A 13854-nucleotide genomic window follows, 5' to 3' on the forward strand; every position below is an offset into this window, starting at 1 on the left:
TTAATTTTTAATGAATATTTAAATTTATAATTTATATTTATTAAGCTCATTTAGGCTCGATAAAAGTTCGAATAAGCTCGTGAGCCATGAATATATTCGTTAAATAAAGCTCGAGCTCGACTCGATTATAAATGAATCAAACTCAAACATTCAAGAATTCGACTTGACTTAATTATACCCCTGACCATAAATAAGAGGAAAGTATATTATTTCAGCTATCAATCCTTTCACTTATGGGCATAAAAGGGCAGTTACATTTTCTAATTTTGGAATTGTGATAGTACTGTGATAAATATACGTATATAAAATGAATTATATAAAAAATATCAAGTGTAATGAATTGAAATTAATTAAGGTAGTTATTAAACTTTTTAATGAAAATATATTTGGAGAATTGGAGTCCTGCATTTCCTTTTGTTTTTAAAGAAAACAAAATGTAATTAATTGTCATGAAAAACAAGCTTTTAATATTTAATTTGACTTAAAAATGAGTCAAATAATTAATTAAGAAAATGGCGATGCACGGTCGGTCTTCTTGCGTATAGGACGCACCAACCTCCTCCTCCGGTGGTCTCCCTTCCCTTCTCTCCCACTTTAATGGCGACGACAACGACCTAACTGCAATCTTCTCCCACCTCCCCCTTTCTTCTCTCCTTCCTTCTTCTCTTTCTCTCCTGCGGAGCAGCTGTGTTCGAAGGGAAAGCGATGTCGGACGCGCTCATCAACGGGCTGGCCGGCGCCGGCGGAGGAATCATAGCACAGCTCATCACCTACCCCTTGCAGACCGTGAGCCTATTTTTCTTCTTTCGTCCTTCGCGATCTACTCCTCCTCGCTTCCTCTTCGTGATCGGTCTCGAAAGTTGGGATCTTTCAGGTGAACACTCGGCAGCAGACGGAGCGCGATCCGTCCAAGTCCGCCGCGAGAGACGGCGCCGTGCGTCAGATGCTGGAGGTAGGCGCGATCGTCTACGTTCTCGAGTACGGCGCTATTTAGGAGACTGAGTGGGTGGTTTGTGATGTTGTGGATCTCAGGTGGTGAAGCAGGAAGGGTGGGGGCGGCTATACGGTGGTCTGGCTCCATCGTTGGTCGGCACGGCTGCGTCCCAGGTTTGTTGGCCGGCGCTTGCGTCGCTTGCCTTTTCCTTACCTGGCTTTGCCCACCTGGGCCTGTCATTCTCAACCACATTTGTTTGCTTCTTTCTTCGTGATGGAGGCTCATTGCGTCGTCTTCCGTGACTGTATTGTCTGTCCGTTTGCTTGATTTCGTTGTCGTTTGGTTTGAGTCTTCTCTCATCTATCAATTGTTCTTGTGCTTGTTCAGTTCGTGACTTTGAGTTTATCCTACTAAATAACTTAATTTCGTGGAATTTATTAAAATTATTCTGTTGTAATATCCTACTGAAAGCCTGAGATCCAGGTTGTCGATTTGCTGAGATTGAGAGAACCTTTGCATGATATTTTAAACGACAAAGTAGAAGGAATTATTCATTCCAATTGCACTCGGCTATCTTGGCATGAAGGAAGAGGACCATTGGAGCCCTTATCGGTTAACAGAAACTCCATCTTGATGTACAAAGTGCTTTTTGGTGGAAATGCTAGATGGTTTGCAAGCTCTGGATCACCTCCGGGTTGTCGATTTGCTGAGATTGAGATAACCTTTGCATGATATTTTAAACAACAAAGCAGAAGGAATTATTCATTCCAACTGCACTCAACTATCTTGGCATGAAGGAAGAGGACCATTGGAGCCCTTATTGGTTAACAGAAACTCCATCTTGATGTACATAGTGCTTTTTGGTGGAAATGCTAGATGGTTTGCAAGCTCTGGATCACCTCCATGATGATTGAGCTATTACTTAATTATTTCTGTCTAATATTTCAACATAATAAGTGGCCTCCGACCCATGCTACATAAATGTCAGAAATAAATAAACTTTTGAAATAGATGGTTGAAATGATAACCGTCTCATATTTCACATAGTGCCTGCTATTCTTTATATCTCATCGGAATTGTCATTTAATTATCTACTTTTGTCTCTGTTGGATCTGGCAGTTGTTTATCCTTAATCCTTTGCACTATGTACCTAATCTAGACGTGCAAATAATTATACTAGTTCAAACATTCCTTCATGAAGGGATTGTGATAATTTTAGTGGTAATCTGTCCTCTTAAGTATTAAAAAATGAAGCTATCAGTTGCTGGTAATCTTATTTCCACTGATTATCTCCAACATCTAATGATTATTTTGAATTTGATTTGATTTAATCACAAAACATATAGTTAGCTCAATAGAACTGTCTCACCATTGTTCACTTGCTTATGTTTTGGGACAGATGTGAAACGACAATTTCTTACGAAATGCCTGCAATGAAATGTGTTTGAGAATTGTCATCTTATTCAAGGGCTATGAGTTTGTTAGATACATTATATGATTTTGTTGCATTCTTATTTGCACGAGGCATCTTTATTGAAATTTATTTTTTTGACAGGGTGTTTATTATTATTTCTATCAAATATTTAGGAACAAAGCAGAAACAGCAGCTCAAGAGCGCTGGAGAAAAGGCTCTGGTGATGGATCAGTAGGCATGTTTCAGTCACTTGTTGTTGCTGCACTTGCAGGGTGATTAACTAAGCTGTTAGTTTCTGCTTATAATCTAGTCTAGGATACTGCCACCCTGCATCTTGTCTCTCTTGCCTTCTATACCTTTGCTATAATTGCAAGACAATCTCCATGTTTTTCTGTCTTCATGGTTGCAGATGTGTAAATGTTTTATTGACAAATCCCATCTGGGTAGTAGTCGCACGCATGCAAGTAAGAGACTAGTTCTGACTCTACTTACTATTATCCTGTTTTATTAGTCTAGCATTTGATCTTCTAGTGTTATTCTTTTCGGTTCCTGATTCTCAATCTTATGAATCTGATTTCAGATGCTAATATTTGACACCTTGCAGACTCACAAGAAGACAAACTTTGGATCACCTAATCGTGGTTTACAATCACTTTCCAATGACGCTATTGATTTTCCAGTCGTTGAACATCTGCCATACAGAACTAGTCATGTGGTATGTGGACAATTAATTGTATAAATTTCCTTTCTCGTTATACTTTGGGGTTGCATTTGCTGTGCATGCATCAAATAAGAAGGAATTAGTTGTAAACAGCTTGAAAGTGGTTTATAGTTCTATACTAGAGCCTGTATATATATCCTCCAGAGGGATTGCTCAGATTATACATGACCTTGTTCCTTAAAGCACTAGTTTATAAGCATTACTTTGGTGGAATGCCCTAGTTTAAACACAATCTTGATCTACATTTAGTAAAAGATTAGCTACTTTCATTTTAATATTTGTTTGTAGGATACTTTCATATTAAACCTTGTAATTACAAATAAAAGCTAACAAAGTAGGGTGCCTATAAGCAGGAACTGAAACATTTAACTGAAAAGATTTTTGATCACGCCTTCTGGTAATTTTAGTGGTTGAAATACCATCATTCCATCAATAATTGCACTTGAAACTAGTAATGTTACTTGTGCATTACAATGGCACCCCTAGATTATTAAATATTTTAGGAAGTAAGAAAAGACAATAGAATAACTAATACTTAAGCTGGAAAGGAAAAACCAACAAGATAGGTTAGACTAACAACTTCTATGCATTACACAGTTGACTAAGTAATTCAATTTGGTACACTAATGTATGCAGGTCCGTTTGACACATGAGTAAGGTGCATAGTTATTTTTTATTTTAAAAAAAGACCACCTATGGTTTACAATTCCCGTATTACCTATTAAGGTTCTCTTCTTTCACAAGTTTTGTTTGTCATTTCAGTTGTTTGTGTTATTTACTGAATAGACTTGCTAATTCAGATTCAGGAACTCTATGATGAAGCTGGAATGTGGGGTTTCTGGAAGGGTGTAGTACCTACACTTATAATGGTCAGTAGGATATAAACATAGTTTGTAGGTACCGAGGATAGATCTTAATTATGGCTGCCATTTTTTTTTTTAGGTTAGCAATCCTTCTATCCAGTTCATGTTATATGAAACTTTGGTAAAGAAAATCAAGAGAAGACGAGATTTAAAAGCAAAAGGTGCTGAAGGATTGACTGCTCTTGAGGTAGACATTATTCATTTGGCCGTACTTTTCCTAGGTAGTTGTAAATTTATTTTTTTATACATGTCTCTAACTTTTCCTTTTAATAATTTTGGTGAATTTTGTCTCCTTACTTCATTTAGTGATGTTACCTGGATTTTCTATTGTTGAATACTTCCGAAGATTCTCTTAATTGTAGGGATTGAGATTGATCTTGATTGTATTCCCTTGACGGTAGGGATTGAGATTGATTTTTCTTTTCTCTCCTTATGTATATAAATACCTACATGTAAACATATTAATATAACATAGAGAGATTTTCTCTTCTCCACATGGTATCAGAGCGAGGTTGAAAGGCAAACCAATTTTTTCTCTTTTTGCGCCGCCGAGATCCTTTCATCGCAGCATCACGCACGCCTCTTCGCACGCATATCGCAACCCCTCTTCGACAACCGCCCGACGCAGCTACCCTCCTCTCCTCTTCACGAACTAACACCGGTGTTTTCCTACGTCGTGAGCACACTGTCCTTCGTCCTCTCCTGCAATCCGTCGACGAAGAGAGGTTCGGCAGATTAGCAGTTTGGCGACGACAGGGATTATTCTTCCTGCAATTCCATCGTCCTCACTTATCTTCTTGCATCGCTTGAGTCTTTCTTCGTTGTGTGCCCTCTTTCACCGAGTTGATCAATGGCTTTCTCTAGCACTCCAAAGTCGGATTTTTCAATCTTTACCAACCACATCACTGCACTACTCTCTTCCGAGCAGTTGGATGGTAAGAACTACTCTTTTTGGATCTCTCACATTGAGCTTTGGCTTATTAGACAGGGTTATGAGGCACATCTCACTCACACCAAAGGGATGTCCAAGTCGCCGATCGTCTTTTATGGACAAAGGTTGACGCTCAGTTGTGTTGCATTATTCGAGCCACCATCCATCCATCCATCCATCTATTAGGAATGTCTTCCGCACTCACAAAACTTGTAACTCTGTTTGGACATAGGCTCAACAACTCTTTACAAACACCTCTCAGTGACTTTATCAGGTTTGTGAAGATCTCATAACCATTCTCAGTGCCCATCAGGTTAAGGATTCAATGTCTACCTATCTAGGTTCAGTCTCTAGTCTTCTTTGTGACTTCAATGAACTACTTCCACCTGTGGCCACTCCTGTTGCGGAGCTTGAAAATTGGAAGAAATTTTTTGTCTCTGGCTTTATATGGTCTGCCCAAAGATTAATATTATGTTCGCGATTAGATCCTGGGTAGCCCTATAGAAGCTACCATGGACAGTATCTGGGCAACTCTCCTCTGTGTCCTTGCCAAAGTCTTGACATTGCCTCCTTCCGTTCTCGTTGACTCGTCAGCTTTGGTCTCTCAAAACAACAACGGACCTCCACCTCGTAAGGGTGGCAGAGGACGCCCTTGGTGTGATCACTGCCACTGACCAGGACACACGATTGATAAGTATTGGAGTCTCCATGGTCGACCTCCTTATGCTGCTCAGATCACTCAAAGTTCTGTCACTTCTTCAGCTTCCGCTACACAATTGCCACCGGATCTGGCCTCACCATCTTCTTATGATAACTTTCTGAAATGGTACAAGGATCATCAGGCTTCAGATTCCACTACTGCTATTTCACACGCTAGTAATTCCTTTGCTGGCATATCTTGCTCTTCGGGTCCTTAGGTTCTTGACTCTAGGGCCACCGATCATATCACTGGTAATAAGTCTCTTTTTTCTTCTCTCTCTACTTCCAGTTATTTACCCATGTCACCATGGCCAATGGTTCCCAAAGTCAGTCCCAGGGTGTTGGTATTGTTCATCCTTCCCTGTCTCTTTCTATTCATAATGTTCTTTATATTCCCGGAGCTCCCTTTAATTTATTGTTCATGAGCCAACTTACTCGGGCCTTTGATTGTATCATCTCTTTTTCTAAAACTTATGTTTTCTTACAGGACCGGAGTACGGGGAGGATGATTGGCTTCGGATGTGAGTCTCATGGCCTATACAGGCTTCAACAACCCTCTCTTGTTGGTTTGGCGGCGACATCTCCACTTCTTATTCATGCTCAGTTGGAACATCCAGATCTGGATAAGTTGAAACAATTACGTCCTAGTCTTTCTCACCTAAAGTCTTTGTTTTGTGAGTCGTGTCAATTAGGAAAGCATGTTCGCAGTTCTTTTTTCTCCTCGTACTGTGAGTCGGGCTACGCCCCCTTTTGCTTTGGTTCATTCTAATGTTTGAGGTCCGAGTCGTATTTCTTCTACATTGGGATCACGATATTTTGTTACTTTTATAGATGATTTTTCTCGTTGTACTTGGTTATATCTGATGAAGGATCATTTAGAATTATTTCCTATTTTTCAATCTTTTTTCCATGAAATCAAAACTTAATTTAGTATTTCTCTTCGAACTTTGCAAAGTGATAATGCACGCGAGTATCTATCTACTCAATTTCGTACCTTCTTAGTATCTTGGTGTGTTGCATTGCACGTCTTACTCTCATATCCTTCAATAGAATGAGGTCGCAGAACGTAAGAATCATCATCTCCTCGAAACCACTCGGACTCTTCTTCTCCACTCTCACGTTCCTCATCAGTTTTAGGGCGACGCTGTACTTACTGCGTGTTATCTCATCAATCGCATGCCTTCCTCAACACTCCAGGGTAAAATACCTCATAACGTAATTTATTCTCATCAGTCTCTTCATCCTTTACCACCTAGGGTCTTTGGTTCTATATGTTTTGTTTATGCTCTTGATCCTGGCATTGACAAACTCTCTCCCCGATCTCATAAGTGTGTCTTCCTTGGATACCCCCGGTCTCAGAAAGGGTATAAGTGTTATTCCCCTACTCTCCGTCGGTACTTTATCTCTACTGATGTCACGTTCTTTGATTCAGTTCCCTTTTTTGGCCTCATGCATCTCCATTCGAGTTCTCTCCTTCTCCATCTGCACTAGTGATTGTCTTTTATCCTCCGGGGGCGTCTCTATCACCTCCAGCCCCATCTCCTCCTTTGCATGTTTATCGGTGTCATCCTCGCCCTGCTTTGCCACCGCCCATCACTGGCATTGCCATAGACACATCTTTGGAGCCGAGTCCTTCGCCTCTTCCTCCAGTGTCATCCCCTAAGTCTAATATACCCATAGCACTTCGAAAAGTTATGCATTCCCCTCGGAATCCTTCTCATTATATTTCCTTGAGTTATCATCGTCTTTCTCCTTCCTACTTTTCTTGTCTTTTTTCCTTGTCGTCTGTCTCTCTTCCAAAGACTGCAGGTGATGCCTTTGCCTATCCAGGATGGAAACGAGCTATGCTCGATGAAATGTGTGTCTTGCAACGCAGTGGGACTTGGGATCTCGTTTCTCTACCACCTTGGAAGTCAGTTGTTGGTTGTCGATGTGTGTATACGGTGAAAGTTGGTCCAGATGGCACGGATGATCGGTTTAAGGCTCGCCTCGTTGCTAAAGGCTATACTCAGATCTTCGGATTGGATTATGGGGGCACTTTTTCTCTTGTTGTCAAGATGTCTTTTGTGCGCCTTTTCCTGTCCATTGTTGCGATTCGACATTGGCCTCTTTATCAGTTGGACATCAAAAATGCTTTCTTACATGGTGACCTGCTCGAGGAGGTCTACATGGAGCAACCTCTGTGTTTTGTTGCTAGGGGGAGTCTTCTGGTCTTGTTTATCGCCTATGGAAATCTTTATATGGCCTCAAGCAGTCATCCAAGGCATGGTTCGGTAGATTTAGTACTATAATTTAACAGTTTGGTATAACTCGGAGCAAGGCTGACCATTCTGTCTTTTATCGCTATTCATCTACTGGTTGCATTTACTTAGTGGTTTATATTGATGATATCGTCATCACAGGTAGTGATCATTTCGGGATTTCACAAATAAAACATCTTTTCAAACATTTCCAGACAAAAGATCTCGGCAGACTTAAAAATTTCTTGGGGATAGAAGTAGCACAGTCTAAGATGAGATCATCATGTCCCAAAGGAAATATGTAATGGATATTCTAGAAGAAATAGGAATGTTAAACTTAAAGATAGTCAACAATCCCATGGATCATAATGTCAAACTCCTGTTAAATCAGGGGGAGCCTCCTCTAGATTTTGAACGGTACAGACGATTAGTAGGGAAACTAAGCTACCTGACTGTTACTCGTCCGGATCTCTTGTTTGTAGTAAGTGTAGTAAGTCTGTTTTTCAACTCTCTATGCAAGGAACATTGGGATGCTATGACTCGCATTATTCGATATATCAGAGGCGCACCAGGAAAGGGTCTTTTGTATGAAGACAAAGAACATACTCGAGTTACAGGATATTCTGATGTAGATTAGGCAGGATCTCCCACTGATAGAAGATCTACTTTTGGGTTTTGTATATTTGTCGGAGATAACCTTGTTTCTTGGAAAAGCAAAAAGCAGAATGTTGTGACGGGATCTAATGCCGATGCAGAATGTCGAGCTATGACCATAGTTAGTCAAGAGCTTATATGGCTAAAACGGTTGCTTCAAGAACTAAGGTTTGGAGAGGTTACACAAGTATCACTTATATGTGACAACCAGACCGCGAACTCAGTTTTTCATGAAAGGACAAAGCATATTTAGGTTGACTGTTACTTTGTTAGAGAGAAAGTCATATCTGGAGAAATATCTATTAGTTTTGTCAATTCACATGATCAACTAGCAGATATATTCACTAGGTCGAGGTTCCCCAATTGACTACATATGTAACAAGCTTGGTGCATATGATTTATATTCTCCAGCTTGAGGGGAGTGTTGAATACTTCAGAAGATTCCTTTGATTGTAAGGATTATGATTGTTTTGGATTCCCTTGATTATTGGGATTGAGATTGATCTTGATTGTATTCTCTTGACCGTAGGAATTGAGATTGATTTTTCTTTTCCCTCCTTAGGTATATAAATACCTACATGTAAACATATTAATATAACATAGATTTTCTCTTCTCCATGAATAATTTTTTACATTCAGTAACAGCTGATTCATTTTTTACATTCAGTAACAGCTGGATGGGTGCCTCGAATCTTTGCGAGTTGTGCCTACCAGAAACTTCAAACTTCTCTCTAGTCTCTCTCTTAATGTCCATTTCAAACACTGACATATAAGATAGCGTTCAGAAATGTTACAGTTTAAATAGATCAGTGCAAATTTGGAAGATTATGACTCCTTCACAAATCAATTAGTCTGATGTTTGCCCCTACTTATGAAATATTATGATGGTGAATTGTCGATATTAACGTCTCTGTTAGTGTCCATGACTCCATGCTTCATATGGATCGAGTCATTTACATTGGTTACTGGGTGGTTTTGTGTATTATATCTTTGCAAAATCAAATGCACACGAACCTTTAGGCAGTATTGACAGCCTTCACCATTTGACTTTATTGAATTAAGCATGAATGCACTGATGTTGCATTTGACTATATGCAGATTTTTATTCTTGGAGCTGTTGCCAAACTTGGAGCTACTGTCGTCACATATCCCCTATTGGTAGTCAAGGTGATGATGATTCTCTCTCTCGTTTCAGTATTTTTTTTTCATTTATATATATTTATCGATGAACTGATACTTTTATCTTCCACTTGTCCATGAAGATTCAAATTTGAATGCACTTTACCGTGCTACATTGTTTTTTTTTTTTGTACCAGGCAAGGCTGCAAGTAAAACAAGGACTTATCTGTGATAAAAGGCATCAATATACAGGTCTTTTGAAACAATGACAATTTCTTTCATCGATTTCTTCTCTCTATCGAGATTAATTGTTTGGTGGCATCAATCATCCATTTAAATTTGAGTGTGACTCTGATAACTGAATCAATCAGTGTAGCTCGATTGCTACCTCTACCTGTTTGACTCCCATCCATTGTTTTCCCCTCTCAGGTACATTAGATGCTATCAACAAAATGATGCGATATGAAGGTGTTTCGGGTCTTTACAAGGGAATGGGCACAAAGATAGTCCAGAGTGTATTTGCTGCAGCAGTTCTGTTTATGGTGAAGGAGGAGCTGGTGAGAGCAGCCCGGGTTCTAGTAACGGGCGAGCTCAGACTGATCAAGTCCAAGTCGAAACCTCCATAACTGTATTCTATTTTTCCAAATTTCACTTCCCATTTAAACTATCTTAGAAATTGAAAATCGTGCAAGTTGGAATAGCAAAGTGGCTCATCAGAATTCTTGCAGGAAATAGCCAGGTTTGTGATGGCCTTGTATAATACGTGAAACGTTCACGTTCATAGAGGACTAAATTGTTGATTGATTCAAATACATTGGTTTATATAGACTCCAGTTGCATTGCAATTTAAAGCATCTTTCCAGAGTTTTGCTTGTTTGCTTAACTATCAGTTTCCTTTAGAATCTGAAACACAACAGCAGGAAAAGTTTCAACTGCGAATTCATTCACCCAAATGTTATCGTTCAATCAGAAGACACATCATCAGACTCTCGCGAGCTTCTTCTGGAGAATGAGCTCGACATGCTGTATGGAAGAGACCATGTTGTCCAACATATATTTGAACGACATCCTTTGGTTCATTCCTACACTACAATAGGGTTCATCAACAGCGACATGAGTTGATTCTTGGTTTCTCCATGATCCTCTCCGTACCCATCCCCGTGTTGATAGAAGAGTTGAAATGTGCGAGCTACGTTGATTGCAACTCTTTTTAGATGCCCCTCGAGTGAAGTCGTAGTAGCATCATAATCTCTATTGAGACACCTCCAATTGGCCTTGATTAGTTCCTTGATTTGTCGACGAGCCACAGCTTCCGAAACACCTTGCTCGTGCATGCAGCATTGAATAGATTTTGGCACATCACCTCTCTCAATTTCAGCCTATAAACCACAAAGAGCAGAACCTGTAAACTTAGCATAGGCAATAAACAAACTACTCGACAAGAGCATACCGTCGAAGTAGCTATATCATCATATAGCCGAGCAAGCATGCACGAGGGCTTTGCAATGGCAGGGTAATACGAAAAACCTCTTAATTCTCGTTGAGTTAACTCTTCGGCCATGCAGTAAGCACTAGTGAGAGTCACATGGACCGATATCGACATCCACGCATTGTCTAAGTATTCATCGAGTGTTGGTGTACATGTAGCCGGAGTGGTACCATTTGGCTTCCACTAAATATGCTTTGCACAAGTCCGCCCACTGAAAACAAACCAAAAAAACATAAGCATTAGGTGAGTGATCAGTCTAAATCTTTGTATATCACTTTGCTCACTGCTCTCTTGAGGTAAGGCAACACATTGAAGCCCTTGTGTTTCATGATCTCATAAGCAGCATCATTCACTGTGTTAAAGATGGCAAGAAATAAGATCTTCATGGAGTCTGGAAGCTCGTCAATTGCATTAACATCCCATCTGCAGTTAATCAGTTCAGTCAGTGATGTAAATAAAGTTCATGTATCTAAATAATTAGAAAGACACCCTTAATTTATGTTTACCTATCAATGAGATGAGTGAAGAGTTGAAGCTCATCCAAAGTGCCATAGACATCATAAACATCATCAATCATTGTGACAAAGCATATTCCTTTTGTCTGTGCCTCTCTGAAGCTCCAGTACTGAGGCTCAAATGCCCAGCCCACAGTCCACAGGTAGCTCTCAGCCAATCTGTCTCTGGAAAATGGAAGCTTCTCAGCGAGTCCAAGCTCTGTCCACCATCTGTATCGTTACCATGCACAAATTTAACATTAGTTTGGATCGAACTATGTGTCTTGTTAAATATAAACTAACTATATGTTAGGAGGTTCTTCTTTTCTTCTTTAACTAGCTCAATTGGTCGATTTGGCCTAAGTAGTCAGTCTAATTTATTGGACTTATGTGGTCTGCTCGACTTGGTTATTTGGCTTGACTTAGCTTGCTTCTGATTACTTGACCATCCTATCCAAATATATCACGTAGCCTACTTCTGATCGACTACCCACTCAATCCAATTAAACATATCTAATCTATTATATTTTATATAAATTTAGAATAATTATTCCATGAAAATAAATAAGACAACAAGTCAAGTGATTTTGCAGCTAAATATAGAAATATTATTACCTAGAGACTGCTCCGAGTTCTTTTTTGTAGATGCTTTGAAGTGCATTGAAGTCTAGAATGGCAAATTCAAGTAGAGTAGGGTTTATGATCATGGCCTCTCTTTGGCACACTCCAATGAACCACTTGGTGTGCCATCTCTCCATCCTCCAATTCAATGGAAGCTCCAAAGCATGGCCCACCTTCTCCCTGACCATTCCATCAACAAGCCTACTACTCTCCAAGAGACCCTTGAGGTGCTCAATTGTGAACTCCGTGGCCTCATGCAGCACCTCCTCTTCTTCTTTGGCAAAGTAAGAAGCCTCATACAAGGCAAGCATTCCTTCAACATCGCTCTTTAGACACTCTTTGAAGTGGCCTCGCTCATCTCTAAATTTGTCAAAAATATCTTCAACATTCGACAAACAAACAAACAAATCAGTATATATTGCACATATGAGTGCACACAATGCTTCAGTCATAATTAATTATGATACCCAAAATATTCTTCTGCACACCTTGTACTAGCTTAATCAAAGCTGCTGCTCCAAGATGATGCAGCTTTAATGTACACAAAATTTCTCGTATCTTTAAGGTGAAACAGCTTTGGTAAGCATGCAATTTTGACCAAAGTTGCTTCACTTTGGAGCAGATTTGGTCAAAGATGCTAGCTCCAAGGTGGAGTATAGAGGGGGTGTTTTGGGTACCAAATTAAAATTAGAATAATGTATCTCCAAAATGAAGCTCAATTAACTTTAATCAAAGCTGATTTAATTTAATATTTCGGGTAATAAATTACGGATATAGCATTATTTTGATAATTTTTAAAAGAGTGGCTATCTAGGATTTTTTATAACTCACCTTGAGAAATAGACAAGTTATTTTGCCTGAGAAGCCTGAAGAGAAGTGCAGATGCATGAAGGCTATCCCTAAACTTCCAACTCAAGTCTTCAAGAGATGCATGAAGAGCCGTCAAAGAGTCTGCAATATCCTTCCTGAAATGGTAAGCCACTCCAAGCTGCTGCAGCTGGTCGATCAGCCGAAGCTGCTCCACCTCCTTTTCCTCCCACATCACTTTCCTAATTCTCTCCTTCAGCAACCTCATTCTGCTTCGCTGCGGCTGCTGCTGCTCCTCCACCTGCAATTGGTTTCACTGCACATTATTGAACGTGAATGTAGAGTTGGCGGTAATTGTCTACTGACCGCCGGAGAGTTGGCGGTGAGCGCTTGTATGTGTTCGTCAGTCCATAGGCTGGGCTGGTATTTGGCTGATCTCCTGGACTCTGGCGAGGGCCCGGCGGCGGTGCGGCACGTGAGGGTGGTGGTGGAGGGGCGAAGAGCAGGGAGCTGCCGGACGGAAGGCGAGTGCAGCAGTGGAGCAGCGTGAATGTAAATCGACATGATCGTTGTGCTGGGAGAAGCAGATCTAGCGCATGGAATCGTAGGGTATGTATAATGTGCGTTGAGAGTTAGACGATATGAATAAGAAATGAAAATGGGCACTAATAAAAAATACGATAATATTAATGTATTCGAGCCACGCTATTCGCGTGACGGAGGGAAATACGGTGACGGACACGTGCGAGTTGCAGGTAGGGAATCATTTCTGATTGATGGATTCGAGAAATCAGGAGGCACGGGACGGTGACGGTGGCTGTGGGTGAAAACGGAAGCGCCTACCGAAACAATTTATTATCAGAAAATT

At 40.2% G+C, this 13854-nt stretch overlaps 1 protein-coding gene and 1 pseudogene across 2 annotated transcripts; one reads left to right on the top strand and one right to left on the bottom strand.

Moving 5' to 3' along the window:
- The first annotated feature begins 519 nt into the window (after positions 1–519).
- LOC121971451 (peroxisomal nicotinamide adenine dinucleotide carrier-like) lies at positions 520–10458 on the top strand. 2 transcript variants are annotated; one of them, XM_042522728.1, is made up of 11 exons: positions 520–786; positions 875–952; positions 1033–1107; positions 2490–2620; positions 2758–2812; positions 2953–3063; positions 3870–3938; positions 4012–4119; positions 9555–9623; positions 9773–9827; positions 10005–10458. In XM_042522728.1, the coding sequence occupies exons 1-11, from the start codon at positions 706–708 to the stop codon at positions 10199–10201; spliced, it is 1029 nt and encodes a 342-aa protein (XP_042378662.1). In that variant the 5' UTR covers positions 520–705; the 3' UTR covers positions 10202–10458. The 2 variants fall into 2 exon arrangements, with proteins under 2 accessions (XP_042378662.1, XP_042378663.1); XM_042522729.1 differs by having other exon boundaries at positions 4012–4153; positions 10005–10146.
- A 72-nt stretch (positions 10459–10530) lies between these two features.
- On the bottom strand, positions 10531–13356 carry LOC121973722 (annotated as a pseudogene).
- Positions 13357–13854: the final 498 nt, after the last annotated feature.

This window comes from Zingiber officinale, chromosome 4A (assembly GCF_018446385.1).
Source record: "Zingiber officinale cultivar Zhangliang chromosome 4A, Zo_v1.1, whole genome shotgun sequence".
Lineage (NCBI taxonomy): Eukaryota > Viridiplantae > Streptophyta > Magnoliopsida > Zingiberales > Zingiberaceae > Zingiber > Zingiber officinale.